We start from the raw sequence: 17242 nt of genomic DNA, 5'->3' as shown, positions 1-17242 counted from the left end.
TTCCACTTCTACGGTAAAATCCACTTACCTCCTTAAAAACAATGCATTAATAGTCTATTTACTGTAGTGGGAGCAGATAAACTTTATTAGACATTTGATAAATTTAAGATCTTAAAACTACCTCCTTTCTAATGTCTCAAAAACCATATAATGCAATCTGTTTGCAATCTTCCAAGGCACATATTTGGTTAATTTTAAGTCCCGGATTAAAAAGTTTTCCGTCCAAAGTAAAATTAAACAACCTAATCCCCGTATTTGCCGTGGGATATCGCCCTGCTACTCCGCAATCGTACTGTTTACACTACTATCATTATCTACCTCACCTGTAATCTCGAGTCGACCAGCGGTTGCGATATGGACAACGATGACGAACTCTGCGCCGCGTCCAGCTCCATATCGGACCCTGAATTAGGTGAATGGAAGACGCTGTCGTGGGACACACTGAGTCCCGGGTGCATGGACGACGAACTTCTGGAACGGGATCACTGGGATTAGCTTTAACCATTTGATTGACACTTGGATGGGCTCTATAAAACTATCTAATCTAATTTAATCTGTAACAATAACTTGCAAATCCCTGGTCGAGTGGTGTTTGGCGATGGAAATTTGTTTAATTTCGCAATTGATTGTTAAGATAAACGTATACACAGCCGTGAATTATGAAATTATAAGATCAAGTTGTCTAGTTCAAATCCGTCATTGATCTTGTTAGTTACAGATGCAGTACGTGGTGGCGCTCTGGACAGTTTTTGGATATAGGGATATAGCTCGAGATATAGTGATATAGTGGCGACAGTGGTGTCAGAGCATCTTGATTGGTGGCGAATGTCAGACTTAACGTTTGGACACAATATAGTATATCTCTTTTAAAAGTAGGTTGCATGAATGTTTCATATACATAGTAACGCTAATTTTTGTTGGAAACAATTCTAAATATTATGTAGAACGATAATTGTGATATGCGTCCGCTGAAAAAGTTGTGCACAATTGTTAGCGCAAGAAAATGTGAAAAAAAAAATAAGAAAGGCGAATTTTTCTCCCTTCTTTCATGTATAACTCGGAGAATATTGACATTAAAGGAAATAGTCAAAGGAAAAAAAGTTTCGTTATGAGAGTCTCTTCAAAATAAAAGTGGTCCGAAATTTTTTTGTGCATTATTGTTACTGCAATACAGTATAGACCGAAAAAATCGTGAAAGATGTTTTTTTATAAATTTATTTCGGACCTTGACTTTAGAGCAGCCATATAAAAAATATGGTTGAGTACTTCATGATATAGTAGTATTGCGGAAATTTTTTCATCGAAAACGGCTGGGTAAATTTCTCACAATTCAATTGTTAATTAAGAAAATACAGAATTATACTTATTTTTTCAATCCTCTCGCACGGTAAAACCAATGATTATTTTGAGCTCCCAATTTTTGTACATACCCTTTGGAATCTAAACATCAATCCTCATTTAAAAATTTATTTCAAAATATAACGTACATTTTTTATTGATATTAATTGAAACACGTTTTATTTTAAAACAAATTTTTATTATAATAAACAAGTTTTATTCTAATTTACGTTTCTTCGACTGAGAATTTATGTCTGTTGAAATTTCTGTAAAAGCCTCGTCAAACTCTAACTCTTCATCTTCAAACGTAAAATAACAAAGCTTTTGACAGTGATAAAAATTTATGAAAGTTATGATTAAAAATGATCATTATGATCATATTCGAGAAATATTATATTCAAAATAAATGCTAATCTTGAAATTAACAATCGTATTTAAGAATTTATCTCAATGGAAAACTATGTAGTTTTTGAAAAATAAAAGCTTTGTATTTTTTTTTAAATTTGAAAATTAAACTGATCTTTATTTTGCATATGAATTTAAATTGAAAGATTTTTTGTATCAACATGTAAAATTTTGTTTTTGAATTTTGTAAAATTCGAATAGATCTTACTTTCCTCAATTAAAAAAAAATCATCTATTTATCTGTTGTAGAAGCTGAAAAAAAGTCGATTCAAATCTTGAAATTTTTTTTGCGTCAGAACAATAGAATACACTTCCCATTTAAACAAATTTTCTTAGTTATAAAGTCTTTGCTTCAAACAATCAAAATCACTTTTGATTGTTATTATACAGTACGTTGTTTTACCGTAAACTCACTTCAACTCTGAGCTTTCATATCTCGATGATATCCACAAGATCAAAAGTGAATTTTGTTCGTCAATCCTTCCTCTATTTGATCCTATAATTACATTTGAAGAATATGCAAATAGGGTAGCTCCAACTCTAAATGCCTATAAGTATTTTTTCGAAGAAATTTTGAAAAAATTCTAATTGTTGCTAAAATCGATAAAATCGAATTTTTTTGAATGGGGTTGATAGTTGAGATTCCAAAAGGTATGTATAAAAATTGGGAGCTCGAAATAATCATTGGCTTTACCGTGAGAGAGAATTGAAAATTTTTGGACCATTTTTATTTTGAAGAGAACCTCAAAAAGAAACTATTTTCCTTTGACTATTTTCTCTAATGTCAATATTCTCCGAGTTCTACATGAAAGAATGGGGAAAAATACGAGTTTTTATTTTTTTTTTAAATATTTTCTTGCGCTAACAATTGTGCACAACTCTTTCAGCAGGCGCATATCGCAATTATTATCCTAAATAATATTTAGGGGTTTACGAAAATTAACTCGCAGTGATCTAGACATATCGTTTTCTCTCTCTAAAACCCTAAGAATTACAAAAATAAAGATGGTGACCTGAGCACTCGAAGTGAATTTTCGAAAACGCCTAATATGTTACCTATATAATTATTTTGCTAGGAAATTTTTGCCACTTGTCAAGATAAAATGAATTTTTCAACATTTTGGTTATATTTTGATTTAAATATATAATGCCAACCGTGTTTATGATAAAAATCTTAAGCATGAGTTAAATTGGTCTTGATTCCTTTGAAATTATTGACTAAATTTATAAAAAATTGAATTGTGTAAAACACTTGTTAATATTTTCAATAAACTTATTAATTTCTTCATCAGTTTCTTTAACTGTAAAACGATAAATAGAAAAAAACGATTGTCATTTATAGTTTTGCATAAACTTCCTTCTCATAAATTATGTTAAACATTACATCTACGTTTTATAAATTATTCCCATTATAATGAAACGTTATCGACCAACTTTTAAGCGATTAGATATGGACTCAACAATGCTAATAAAAGCAAAGTGCATTGTCAAAACTTAGTGTTTTTGGCAAATGTTATATTACATTATCTGTTGATGTTATCTGATAATTTTTTTCCTCTTGCAGTTTATTTAACATAAAATATATTAAATATTGAAAATAAAGGATGTTTTATTTTATTTGTATGGGTGATTAAGAGAGATTGCCCCACAACTTCTTCATTTATTTCGAAAGACAAGCAAATTGTGTATAGCTGAAACAATTATTAAACATACTTTTGACAAGGGGACCCCTTTGGTCGACGCCCATGGTCACACTGTCCGCAACATCCGCTTATATAATGATATTACCGCGGCATCGCTTAAATTTATACCTACATTGTCAGACGACGTTAAACGCTATAGTTAAATACGCAAGGCCTTAGCGTAAAGATCGTAAAAAGGATAGTATCAAGCCCATTTCACACTCACCTCCTCCTGACGTCATCGGCGACAGACAGCTCGCTCGTAGACCGGCTACGCAGAGCATCCTTCCCGATTTCGGTAACTTCGACAGGCGCAACATCTTCGGTGACCTTGTTCTTCCTCTTGAACCACTTCTTGGGGTTCCAGAACCTCCTCTTCGACGCCACTGCAAACCGAAAATTACATAAAATGAAATCACCAATCTACTTGCTCGCTACAACATAAAACTTATGAACAATTAACACAATTACGGCACAGACAATTAAATCCGGGGCAATTAGAGCGTTACCGCTTGCGATTACCGAGTTTCAGATTAAAATGCAACTGGCTGGGTAGTTACCGAACGAATACTTCCTCTTGTTCCTCATCTTTCGGCGGAGCACATCCGATGACGGGTACAGGTTCGACGTGGGAGGGTCGATCATGAATGCATATTGTTACGGCCTTTTGTCACCACACAATAAACCGACGGTAGGTCACGGTTGCGAAACAACTGACCGAAATGTGTCGTTCGACTGGCTACTTTTTTTCCCTGCTCGCCGCTCAGCGACCATTCGCTGTTATCGTCAATTTCAAACTAAATTCGCTGGCATCGCGCGAATATGATTTTCAATTCGCGAACGATCAGCAAAAAGCGAGAAAGCTTAGAAGAGGAAATTCTAACACCGCACGGCTCGTTAGCCGATCATGTCATTTATATAAATCCGACTTATTTTTTTTTGTGGTCGGCCGACTGTTTCCATAATTCACAGAATTCTGGTGTATTTGCTTGCAGTACAATAGACTATTTTTGTTTCACAATGAACAGCGGCGCCGTTCTATATAGTTCGCACTTCAGTGTAGAGCGACCACAGCAACATTATAATACAACTAGACCACGTAGGCCGTACAAAAAATATGTTTGCATATAATTTTATGTAAAAAATTGACTCTGCACGGTTTTAATCAGTCATCTAAGACACAAAATTAAAGTGACAAAAGCTTTGGTAGCATATCCAATAAAATACAGGGCACTAAAAGTGTACACTTCATTCAAATGCAGTGAATACACCCAAGTGCGATCGAACGTCTACTCCGATATCTCAGTTCTGTAAACGGAGCGACCAGTATGAATCACGACCACTAAAGCGTACTAAGGCCGTCCTTGCTTATTTAGTGGGACAGAAGCATCAAGGCTATCCTGAGAGTTTCACAGGACAGGTCCAGAAAACCAAACCGGAAAACCAAAAACAGTTTTTCCGAATTCGTCGATCGAATTCTAACTTGAACTAAATAGTAGGACTGTACAGCGCCAATTTACTTTTGCGGTACCAATGTATTTTAAAAATTGACGAAAATAGAAGTTATTACGATTCAGAACATTGTTAAAATTTGTTGCGAGACCTAGACCAGCCTTATAGCATCCAATCCTAATAGTCCAGGCGATAGGGTAGTAAAAGTAGGCTTTGGCGTTTGTGGGCCAAATAATATGTAGAATAAGAATCCTTTGTTTGTCTATTCCAAAAAACCATTGCTAAATTGAGGGGAACAACAAACATACAAAAATAACGGAAAATTACCCGTTTTTCGAGATATTTTCCCCTGTAACATTGAAAGTAAGCCCTTAATAAAAAAGTCATTCTTTATTTTTTGTTTATTTGGCGATTTTCTATATCTGCGAATAAAAAAAATTACATTTTGCATTAACAATGGACAAAAAATAGTAGAAAATCATATGCATTTGTTGTAGCAATTTTTAAGATAAGTAAATATTTATAAATATTGATGAAACTTTGTATACGAATGTCAATTCTACCCTAAAAATTTAGCAACGATCGATCGCGTAGTTTTCGATTGACAGGATTGTTAATTAAGAAAATTTCAAAAAGTTTATCGCGTACTGTGGGTTTAAATTAAGGTTTAGAAAGGGCACACAATTTTTTATACACTTGTCATAATAAACAATAATCAATACTAAAAATACCTATTTTTACACTTTTATAACCATTTCAGAATTTTTTTAATTTTTCAATATTATACTCTATACAATTATTTATTGCCCAGGGAAATTTCTATGCAATCGACAAAATCTTGCACACATAAAAACTACGTCGTAACCCCTTGCTTTTTAGCCAAATACGACAGCATTCTACTGGTTAGATTCTGAGATATGTATAGAAGCGTAAAGCTTTCAATTTATCAATCAAATTTTGTCTGACATTTGCATTATTAACAAAATTAATTACTTTTCTCTTGGTTGTAGGAAGTTTTTCTTTTGCTTCTCAATCAAATCATCACTGGCATCTTCTCCACAGATATAACAAAGTTTTTCAAAGTCAAAATCTGCACCAGTCGAAGTGCGTGTACCAGGAACCACTAGGCAACTTTGCTAATTTTTTTTCAACTAATTTTCTTAATTCCTGTTAGTCGAAAACCACGCTATCGATCGTTGCAAAATTTTTAGGGTAGAATTGACATATGTTTTACTACTTGTTCAGAAAGTTTCATCAATATTTATAAATATTTACTTAATTTAAAAATTGCTTCAAATATACATACGATTGTCTACTATTTCTCGCCCATTGTTAACGCAAAATTCAACTTTTTTTATTCGCAGTTGTTGTAGCTTTATACAAAATCGTCAAATAAACAAAAAATAAAGAATTACTTTTTTTTATTTAGGACTTCCAATGTTATAGGGAAAATATGTCGAAAAACGGGTAATTTTTCGTTCTTTTTGTATGTTTCTTATTCCCCAGAATTTAGCAATGGTTTTTTGGAACAGGCAAACTCGGATTATTATTCTGCATAATATTTGGGATTTTTCTGTACAACAAAATAAATGACTTCAAATACAAACGCCTCGAATGCTCTACTGCCCGGACTATAAGACTTTCTGAGCCTGTGGCAAATATTCTAAGCGATAAAACCATGCATTTTTCCATTAGTATTGGTACCGAAACTATAATGAACAGCCGTGTAGTACCAAAATACAGCATTATAAAATATTTTATCCCAAAACTAAACTGTTATTGAATTCTGGTCGGCATTTCTAAACATACTGTACAATTCAGTTTTATCAAATCGAAAGCGCACTAATTGCAAATGTGTGTAAATTAAAACGACTGATACGATATAACCAGATTAACAAGAAATTAGCTACCGAATGTTCGTAATATCAATGCCCGTATCTACATACAAAAGGTAGGTACATTATGATATAGATCTCAAAACATGAGTACTATGTTGTTCAAAGGTTCGACCTTAAATGATACTAGATCACCTTAAACAAACTTTATTCAAAATCTGCTAGGAAGGAAAATTAATCTACCTTTTAAATATTTTAGTTATAATCTCAGCTCCCACTGCATCAATGTCGAAACTATTCGAATCAAATTTCTATTTTTATGCGGTTATGTGCGGTACTTTATAACAATACAGGTTTATGTAACGCGATTAGATTAAAAAAATAAAAATTTTGGAATGTACCTATAGCGCAATCTATTCATTGTGAACACGAATTTATCTGAAAAATTTGCGTTATTAAATGGTTAAAATATTTATTATATCGAAGGATTAGCGTTTTTAACCAATAAAAGGATTAAGAGTAAGTCTTGCACATTTATTTTTAAACCATATTTATATGTTCTAAAGACTAAACTGATTAAATCAACTAATGGCAATGGAATCCAACATAAAACCAAAAATAGCACGCTTTCCGGTCTAGAAAATAAAAAATAATCACCAGGATTCGACTGGGACTGTAAGGAAAACGGTTCTACTATAAAAACACTGCTACAAAGTTCGTTCTCAACAACAACACCGCTTTGTTCCGTTCTGTTCAAGTTCATCAACTCCTCCAATAGCAACGTTCTCTTGACTATCGATAACAAAATGAACAAAGGAAGATCCTTACTATCACCCCGCTTGGTACCAGTGTTACAAATTCTGCGTTTTAGACAGTTAAAAAATAAATCACAAAAGAAGTCCTTACTCACCATGACCACTAGTTACCTGAAGGCTGACAGTCACGGTATAATAACCATGTGTCCTTAGCATACCCATTTCGAACCCGTACTAAACGAATGACTGATAAATAAAATTCGATATTTTCATTTATCGCCATCAAAATCGCGATCGGTGTATTGCTTTGTTAAATACAGCTGTTTACATCAAGATAAGTCCCATTGTCTACTCTAGATTTAGGTGTGCCATATGATGTTCGTTTGAGAAAGGACGCCATTGACGTACATCTTTTCAAAATTTGGTCTAGGACTCATTATTATTATAAATAAATTAAGTTATTTATGTACCAAGGGAGATACAGGGATAAATATATGGATAAAAGTGACTTATATGACGTAACACACGAGTGCCATACAAAATTTTATCCAACACTTTCGTTTTAATAATAAATAAAAGTAACTTAAAATTTCAAGTTGTCAAAGTCAGAAATAATTTAACGAAATGAATGTATTGTTAAATATTACAGAGGATGCGAGTGTCAACCTAAATTGTGTCTGTAACCAGGGTTGTCAGTAAACAAATAATATTTTTTGAGTTGAAATCACGTTGAAATCCTAAAACCAAGACCGAAAAAATGGAAAATGTGGAAATTTCATCTGAAATTTTAGAAAAAGCTAATGCGGCTACTGCAGGCATCATTCCGGAGAAATCAAAATCTATATACAACAAAGAACTGAAGGAATTTCAAGATTGGAAAATCAAAGAAGAGGTGAAAGGCGTAAATGGAGATGTCTTGCTGGGTTATTTTTTCAATTTAAGTGAGAAATTAACTCCATCCACATTATGGATTAAATATTCCATGTTGAAGTCAACTTTGAGAGTTTACAAGAACATTGAAATTTCTAAATTCGGAAGAAGTGGCATTTCTAAAGTAAGCACAAACATTTTCAACCAAAAAAATCCAAGGTCTTAGAAAGAGAACAAATCGAACAAATTTTGTGTGAAGCCCTAACGAAGATCATCTTAAAAATAAGGTAGGTTCTACTGAATAGTTTAACTGAGTTATATTTATTAAATTTGTTGTTTTTAGATGGCGTTGATATTAGTTTTTGGCGCTTGCCTTTGCGAGGAATTGACCCATCTAAGCATAGACAATATAGAGGACAAAGGGCAATATATCCACATCATGATTTCAAATACTAAAACGAACAAACCAAGAAACTTCGCAGTGTTAAATGAAGGATTTTGTGTTAATCCAATTGAATTAATTAGAAAATATTGTAAGCTAAGGCCTCAAAATGTGCAGCATAAAAGGTTCCTTTGCAATTTTCAAAAGGGAAAATGCACACGTCAACGTATTAATAAGCTATCAAAAATCCCTAATGTTGACAGATTCTAATTTATATACAGGGTATGGCTTGCGTCAATTTCCAGTAAAATTGACATTGCTAAAAAGATACAAGGGGTACAGACTCCTGAAGCAAAGTTTACAGAATAAATATCAGTTGTCGCACGGGCGGTCAATTCTTTAAAGTTTCTTTGACGCTCGCACATCCAAGGGATGCCGGCTCATAAATCATAGGACCGGACAATAGGCGACGTTTACGGGGCAATTGTTATGGTATGACCTTCGGTCTCCATAGACGGGTTATTCCGGAAGCCCACAATAAAAAGGGAATTTTCAGAAAGTTATTACAAAATTTGTTTTTATTTCGGTTAATAATCGAGATTTTTTAAAATAAAATCAGGAAATTGTTTCCAGTAATTTATTACAGAATATTTTAAACTAACCTACTAACAAGTAAGAATCTAATTATACCTAATGGGGTATTTGCACTCAACTAAATAGAAACTGAATATTTCTGGTATAAAAAAATCATGCAAATACCCCATTTTAACAATAAAAATATGTTTCTCTAAACCAGTCATTTCCTTAAATTTAGCTTAACGGAATCAATTAAAATAAATCACATATGGTTCAAAATAGATACCTTTGTATTAGCTTTATAAATTTTATGTTTTCTTATATTCTCATTAGCAAATTTTAAAGAAAAGTAAATACGAACCCTAGTATATAGGGAAACAAAGTAATCTAACGGAAATGTTTTACACGGATGACTGAAGGGCACTTTTAAAAATTCCATTTTAAGTTGATATCCAACATGTTCTTGACATATTAGTTCATGGAATCTGTTAACAAAAATATCTTCTAAACGATTTACATATTCCGCAATATTTTTGCATGGGATTACTAGACCTCCAAATTGATTTTCTTGAGTACTCACGTATGCTTTTAGTTTACAAAATGAAGTTTCGATATCGTCTAAGGTGTTGCTTTTTGAAAAATCTATGCAAGTGTCACAAGAATGTTGTATTAAAGATTTTTTCAAAAGATATCCTGTAACATAAATTAAAGCGTTGCCCTCTGGAGTCTTCAGATCCGTGTAATCATTGGTGAATACTTTAATAGGAGTGAATGTGGATACAGGTGTAGGTATTACTTGGCTACACTGTTCCAACACATCAGGAGTAAGGGCCAATAAAACTTCGTCTATATCCTCCATACAATTTGCACCGTCAGCTTGTTCAAAATGTCTTAGAGCAAAAATTTTTTTAAATGCTCTTACAAATTGAATAGGTGTTGGATTCTTAACATTTCCACAACAATTCCTTATTTGCCCGAAAAAATTTTCGAGGCAGTCCTGGTTTAGGTTTCTTGTAAATAAATATTTAAATGTCTTCGACTGTAATTTTTTAAATAAAGTAAGAACAGACTTAATAGTTAGTCTCCAACCAAAAATAAATTTAAGTTTTTTTGTTACTTGCTTTCCGTCAATGCTCTCAACTCGTAAATGTTTGAACAAATCATCAATTTCATTTAAAAATGATATCTGCTTTTCAGTTCCCATGAACGCTCTGAAATTTTGCAACGTATTTGAATTTAATAAGTCAAAAAAGTCATTCATTTTTTGTATAAAGTTAGCTGTATCTTTTGCTTCCTCTGGTAAAACATTAAAGTCAATATATGTGAACATTGCGACAGCTACGGAGTGACTAAATACTTGTGAGGCTAATTTCACCTTCATTTTTTGAAAACTGTTGGGATTGATATGATCTGCAGTTAATTTAGGAGCAAGCCTATATTGTTTACTTTGGTCACATTTAAACATTTCTTCAACATATTTTTTATTTGTAGATCCAGTTCTAAATATAAATTTATAATTAAAAAAGTTATTTCGAGTTGATTTCAAGAGATGGGGCACATCAAACATATAAACTAGCTCTTTCTCACCAACGAAGAAGCATGGGTTGTCCTCAGTTAACTTTAAATCATGTTTTACTAATTTATAAAAGTTGGAACCTTGATCAGAAACTACTCCCTGTACATTTAGACCTGTTGCATCTACTTTTCGTATTGCCTCGAATAATATATTTTTAATTTCATCTGATGTCGGAGATGTTTTATAAAAAAAGTATGCAATGGGCTGTTTCCAACTACAAGCAATTCCTCTACACATTAAGACTAAAGCATTACCAGATACGTCTGTGGATTTTTGGTTGTAGCCTTCTTGAAAACCTACTATCTTGTCCTTTGAAATATCATAAAAGAGATGACGTTTTATACTAATCTCATCCATACATAAAAAACAATATTTTGCTTTCTCTGGTAAAAGACGAACTCTTAATTCGGTTACCCGAAATATAAATTCATTGAAACCAGGATTAATTACCCAACCTTGGGTAAAGCGATGAAGGGTAGATTTAGACGGTAAGCGACATATTTTCGAAAACTTTTTATAAGCTTTCGGACCAAGAAAATATACACTCAAAGCGAACTGTTTAAATTCATTGGAGTACCTACAACTTTTGGGAGATTTTCTTAGAAGTAAAAGCTGTGTTTTCAAGAAATCACAAGATTCTGCTGGATAGTTATCTTCCAAAAATTTAATAACATCATCCTCAGTTAATCCTGTCTCAATTCTTCTTCTGATTCTAGAAGTGTGGGCTTCTTCTTCCAGTATTTTAATTTTTCTTTTTAACGCCGTTTTTCTTGGACTTGTCGCCGAAATATTTTGTGATGTTTGACACCATTGGTTACGTTTTAAATGCTCCTGGGTTTGTACACATGCATCTGTATGAATACTAGCATTCGTTTGAACACATACATCAGTATATTCCCTGCTTGTGATTGCTTTAGAAGTCGTTGCAAAAACAGTACTTTCCGTCCTCGACAGAAGCAGCGAAGGAATCGCATTGTAATGCAGACGTTGTTGACCTACCATAAAGCTCTCAGGGGTAAAATGTAAACTACAAATTCTAATTCGTTCGTAACATTGGTCTGGAGTAAGATTGGCATATTTGTGTTCACCAGAGAACCCCAATTGACTTTTCCAAATTTTACATCTGCAATAATAATAACAACAAATTATCATTTTTTACTGTAAAATTAATGTTAATCTTATTTTTTAAAGGTTTATTTGAGCATTTCACCAGTTTGAATGTACTAATTAAAATATTTATATTGAAATCTGTATTATACTCGCGTATACATTGATTATTATTACAAACAAATACGCTACCAGAAACAAGTACTATTAATGATAGCTTTGATAACAGAGGTATTTCTGTAGGTTGTGAAAGAGTTACCACTGTAATCCAATATTAACGGAGTATTACTTCGGTAAGTAGTGGTAGCCTCTTTGTTTGTAATAATAATCAATGTATACGCGAGTATAATACAGAATTCAATATAAATATTTTAATTAATTAATTAAAATTGGCGAAATACCTAAATAAACCTTAAAAAAACATATTAACTTCCGTTATAGCATATTCTAAAAGAACAAAGAAGTAATACTGATTGAGTTTATCGTAAAATATTATAATTAAAACAAATGTAAACTCACTTAGCTTCATCTCTTGGACACCTGAAAAATGATAGTCCACTTCCACGCTTTGTTGTGCAACCATCTACCGAACAATATACCACAGGCATTTTAATACAATCTAATCTCCCTTCGCGTTTTTTGTCTACTCTGTACAAATCGCCACTACCGTTCGCATCGACAACTTGACGCACTATGTATGTGCTGGGTTCCTCGCTCCCCAACAGCGGGTGTGCGGGGAAGGGGAAAGCAGAAGCGGCATGCAATGCCCGTGCCACAACTGATATTTATTCTGTAAACTTTGCCTGAAGCAAGCACAAGCAAAGGGATAACCTGTTCTATAAATTTACCACAATCACAAAATGATTCCAATAATCCTTTGGCATCAAATTACGGCTTTACCATAAATGTTAATATTAATATTAATAAGTAGGTAGATTGTAAGTTTGTTGCATTTTAGGTTATTTGTTGACTTATTACTGTTTCAAACTGGTTTTCTAATAAAAATCTAGAAAAATAAACCAAACATTTTTCTTTTTATGATTTCTATAACGTATAACGTATAACTCACTAGTGACTTATAGGCCACAATATTCCTTTAAAACCAAAGAAATTATAGTATTATATACGAGTGTTGGATAAAAGTTAATTTAAAATAGATTTATTAATATCGCAACTAATATTGACAGCAACGCTGATAAAGTCAGTAACAGACTTGATTGAACCATTATTTGTCTCTATACATATCATTTTATATCTTTTGAACGGGAAGAGATATCGTAAAACTTGGAGAAATATTTCGATGCAATTTTAAGTGAAATATTTGTATAATGCCACAAAAAATCCCGCTTATGGTTTCCCATTTGCTCTGTCCATTTTCCTGCAATGGCGGCTAGGCATCAGCCTTGTATCACCCTGTACAGCGATTTGTGTCATTAAAGTTATTAAAAAAATACTCCCTTCTTCTGTCAATTGAGTTTTTGTACCTCGACGTATTTACTGTATGTCAACGAATTACCTGACTTCTCTTCCAAGCAAGTAAATAAAAAACTTTAATTTTTAAAAAGTCTCTCACATAACATGCCCCGCGAAAGGACACGTATCACGTAAAGGCGGTAATGTAGAAGGATATTTTATGTCCCTTGCTATTTAGAGCTTGTTTTTTTTTCGGCACACTTTCTAGAATATTTCAGCACGGACCCTTTTAAATATTCATTCAATATGCCCGTACATTTTCGAGATAATGCTGGTCATTATAAGCGTCGATATTCCTTGAGCCCTAAGTACGTAAAACTAGAAAGTAAGTACGTCATAAAATTCTTCGAGCCTTTTTATAGATCAATAGCACTAAATTCTATAAGCTGAAGATAAATTGGATGCCATCATCGCCTTTGTTAAGTGCTAGTGCTATCCCACAGATGATATATTCAGAGCTAGATCGTTTTAAAACCAGAAAAATCCGTCATTGACAGATTGTGCCACGAAGAATTTTATCAGAAACTTCCAAGTTGGAGTTTATATAAACAAATTTCCGCATTTCCACGTAAATGCCGACTTCTATTCGTATTTATAGTGTTGGAAGGGTTCCAACTGAGATTATTATTCACTACGGCGGTCCTGCATGCTGTTCAAAACGCATTCCAGTTAGAGATACAAAATTAAATTTAAATTGGGTCTCGCAAGCGCTCAGTAGCAGAGCTTTTTGTATCCCGTTCGCAAGTTTCCATCTAAAGTGTAACTTGTACCTCACAATTCTTAACATGTTCTCCTGACGCAGCAAAATGCATTCTTATACATTTATTTACATTCGTTGCGTCTCGAAAAAGAATGCGAATTATGCAGCCACGTATGTAGGTGTAAAACGAAACGGAGTACTTCTACAAATCTCGTTATCTTGCCTGCTATAAGGTAGCACCGAGGAAGACAGGCATTCGAGAGATCAGCGTAAGAAATATAGCAATGTAGGTCTCCTGTGAATGACTACGTACTCATACCGCCTTGGGGTCATAGCGGAGTCCATATGTACGAGTATAAGTGCGCTCCAACCACCCACATTACCCCGTACCGTTATAATATACCGTGTTCTCACAATGCTGAGAATACTACCGTTCTTGGTGATACGGATGCAGCGCGTTTCATCACACATCAGATAGGAGAGTCAGTTATTACACTGTAGTAGGATCATATTCGATGCAAAGTAATAAATTATTGCCTGTCAAGGGATCCAGTGCCATACGCTTTTAAGGGTTTTAGAAATTGAATAATTTCTTTATATATTATTATTATATATATATATACAGGGTGGTCCGAATTTTATGCAGGAAACTTCGAGGGTAGATAGATCTCTTTAAAATAATATGTTTTTGCCTTATAAACATTGGTCTGGAACAGCCCCGTTTTAGAGATACAGGGTGTTGAAGTTGTTAAAAAAAATTGATTTTTTGTTTATTTCTCCGGAATCTATTAACCGATCTAAATAAAATTTGGTACAGATAATGTATGACAGTAGGCCTTGCATTCTCTAAAATATTCGATTTAAAGGTTCAACCAGTGGTGTACAACTGGACAGGGGTCACCCCCTTTTTTACAAAAAACCTATGCCACTGCATTTTTTATAAGTTATTGTAACGTATGTATATTCTAATGCACAAAATACGTAAAAAAGGTAACTTACATTTTTTCCCTAAGATTCGCCGTTCTCAAGTTATTCAAACCAATACTTGCCTTGTGGCTGACATTTCTAACCATGATATTTTAAGAATATTTATGCTTATGCTTAAAAGTAAGTGCAATTTGTAAGCACATCAACAAAATTGTTTACACCACCTGTGAGGTAGTGTTCCTGGGTGTTTTAGTTTAAATTAAATCAAAATAATAATAAATATATATTTGCCAAGCAGCAGCAACTAAACAAGAAACAAAATTAACTTTACATATTTACAACAATTGTATTACACTCGTCTTCTATTCGTTGCAGTAGTTGTGGTTTTGTATCTGTTGGAGTAGAATAAACTTTACATTTCAGATAACCCCAAACATAGAAGTCCAGGGGGCTTAGATATGTCAATCTGGCTGGCCAAGACACTGAACCCTCATAATTATGGTTGACATTGGCATTTAGTCTTCTACCTATCCATCGACCCAAATAATTAAGCCATTCTTATATTATTCTCCCAGAATGCGCAGGTGCACCATACATTGTATTCAGCTTTAATGGAACATCCTCTAATAATTCAAATAGATGGTTTCTTAGAAATGACTGGGAATTTAGACGGATTTAGAAAGGTCCACAAACTTTATTGCGAATTAATCCGAGCCAAACGTTCACAGAAAATTCGTGTTGAAAAGATCTTGTACGAATTTCATTAGGATTTTCTTGTGACCAAATATGCAGGTTGTGAAAATTCACTACCCTTCGCCTTTGGTAAATGTACATTTATTACTATTTTGATTTAAGTTGTCCTTATTTGTAAAGATGGTGGGTTAGGCTTCCAGGGGAAATTAAAATGCGTAAGGAACTAAGGTGTTTCCACACCACCTTAGTTCCTTACGCATTGTAAAGAATTTTGTTGATGTGCTTACAAATTGCACTTACTTTATACCATAAACATAAATATTCTTGTAATATTATGGGTAGAAATGTCTGCATAAGGGGATTATATTGGTATGAATAACTTGAAAACGGCGAATCTTAGGGAAAAATTCAAGTTACCTCTTTTACGTATTTTGTGCATTAGAATATAAATACGTTACAATAACTTGTAAGAAATGCAGTGGCGTAGTTTTTTTTTGTAAAAAAGGGTGACCCCTGTCCAGTTGTACACCACTGGTTAAATCTTTAAAGCTTATATTTTAGGGAATGTAAGGCCTACTATCATACATTATCTGTACCAAATTTTATTGAGATCGGTTAATAGATTTCGGAGATATAAACAAAAACTCATATTTTTTTTAACAACTTCAACACCCTGTATCTCTAAAACGAGGCTGTTCCAGACCAATGTTTATACGGCAAACACATATTATTTTAAAGAAATCTATCTGCCCTAGAAGTTTCCTGCATAAAATTCGGACCACCCTGTATATTATCAAGGGATCAGTTCACGTCTGGCACCCTTGTTCCTACAAAAATTCCTTTATTCTCATAAACTATTTATTTTAAATGTAATTTATTATAAATCCAATTTGTTTTCTAAATTCCACATGTGTATTACATTTTACCTCTGTACTGTATAAGATCCACTTCTTATTTGTGGAAGGGGAAATGAGCGTTGACTATTAGACGCCTTCATTATAGCCATCCTTGTCTATCACATGGATTTCTATCACGTAACTTTTGATAGACCATCGGTACTTTCCTACACTGTATAGGGTGTTCCATTAATTTTTTTTTCTTTAATGTAGTAATTTCCATTATTCAATTGTTTTTTTGTAATACTGTAAACAGTAAACAGTATGTGCAAACATTTTCAAAATATTTAAAGATAAACCTCATTATGATATTGATATTAAAGAATACTTTTACATATCTCTATTTTTTGTTATTTTTATTGTGGAAAGCTTATCTTAAAGCGTATATGTATAGAAATAGCGTCTAAAACACCTTGTCGTTGACAATATCCATTACACAACGATGACGCGGGAAATAGAACCACTCAAGAGAAATAAAAATAGATGTTTGTTTATATCAGTCCATCTGATCACGACAAATGATTACAATTGTGGGGGATTTTTAATCCATCCATCTCAGACGATAACAGCAAGTT

At 33.2% G+C, this 17242-nt stretch overlaps 1 protein-coding gene across 6 annotated transcripts in view; it reads right to left on the bottom strand.

Moving 5' to 3' along the window:
* LOC108914927 (microtubule-associated protein futsch) overlaps positions 1–17242 on the bottom strand; it is a 62080-nt gene that overhangs the window by 23920 nt on the left and 20918 nt on the right. For 4 of the 6 annotated variants that reach the window (XM_018720844.1, XM_018720848.1, XM_018720849.1 and 1 more), the window contains 2 exons: positions 3652–3811; positions 324–471 (listed from right to left, as the gene is read on the bottom strand). In XM_018720844.1, the coding sequence (XP_018576360.1) occupies positions 324–471; positions 3652–3811 (308 nt within the window). Of the gene's footprint in view, positions 1–323; positions 472–3651; positions 3812–3985; positions 4135–7622; positions 7691–17242 lie in introns of those variants that run through there. The other 2 variants (XM_018720847.2, XM_018720846.2) reach the window with 2 other exon arrangements.

The sequence above is a fragment of the Anoplophora glabripennis genome, unplaced genomic scaffold (assembly GCF_000390285.2).
Source record: "Anoplophora glabripennis isolate ALB-LARVAE unplaced genomic scaffold, Agla_2.0 scaffold496, whole genome shotgun sequence".
NCBI lineage: Eukaryota > Metazoa > Arthropoda > Insecta > Coleoptera > Cerambycidae > Anoplophora > Anoplophora glabripennis.
The sequence above is the reverse complement of the archived record's forward strand: the minus strand, read 5'-3'. Positions and strand labels throughout refer to the sequence as shown.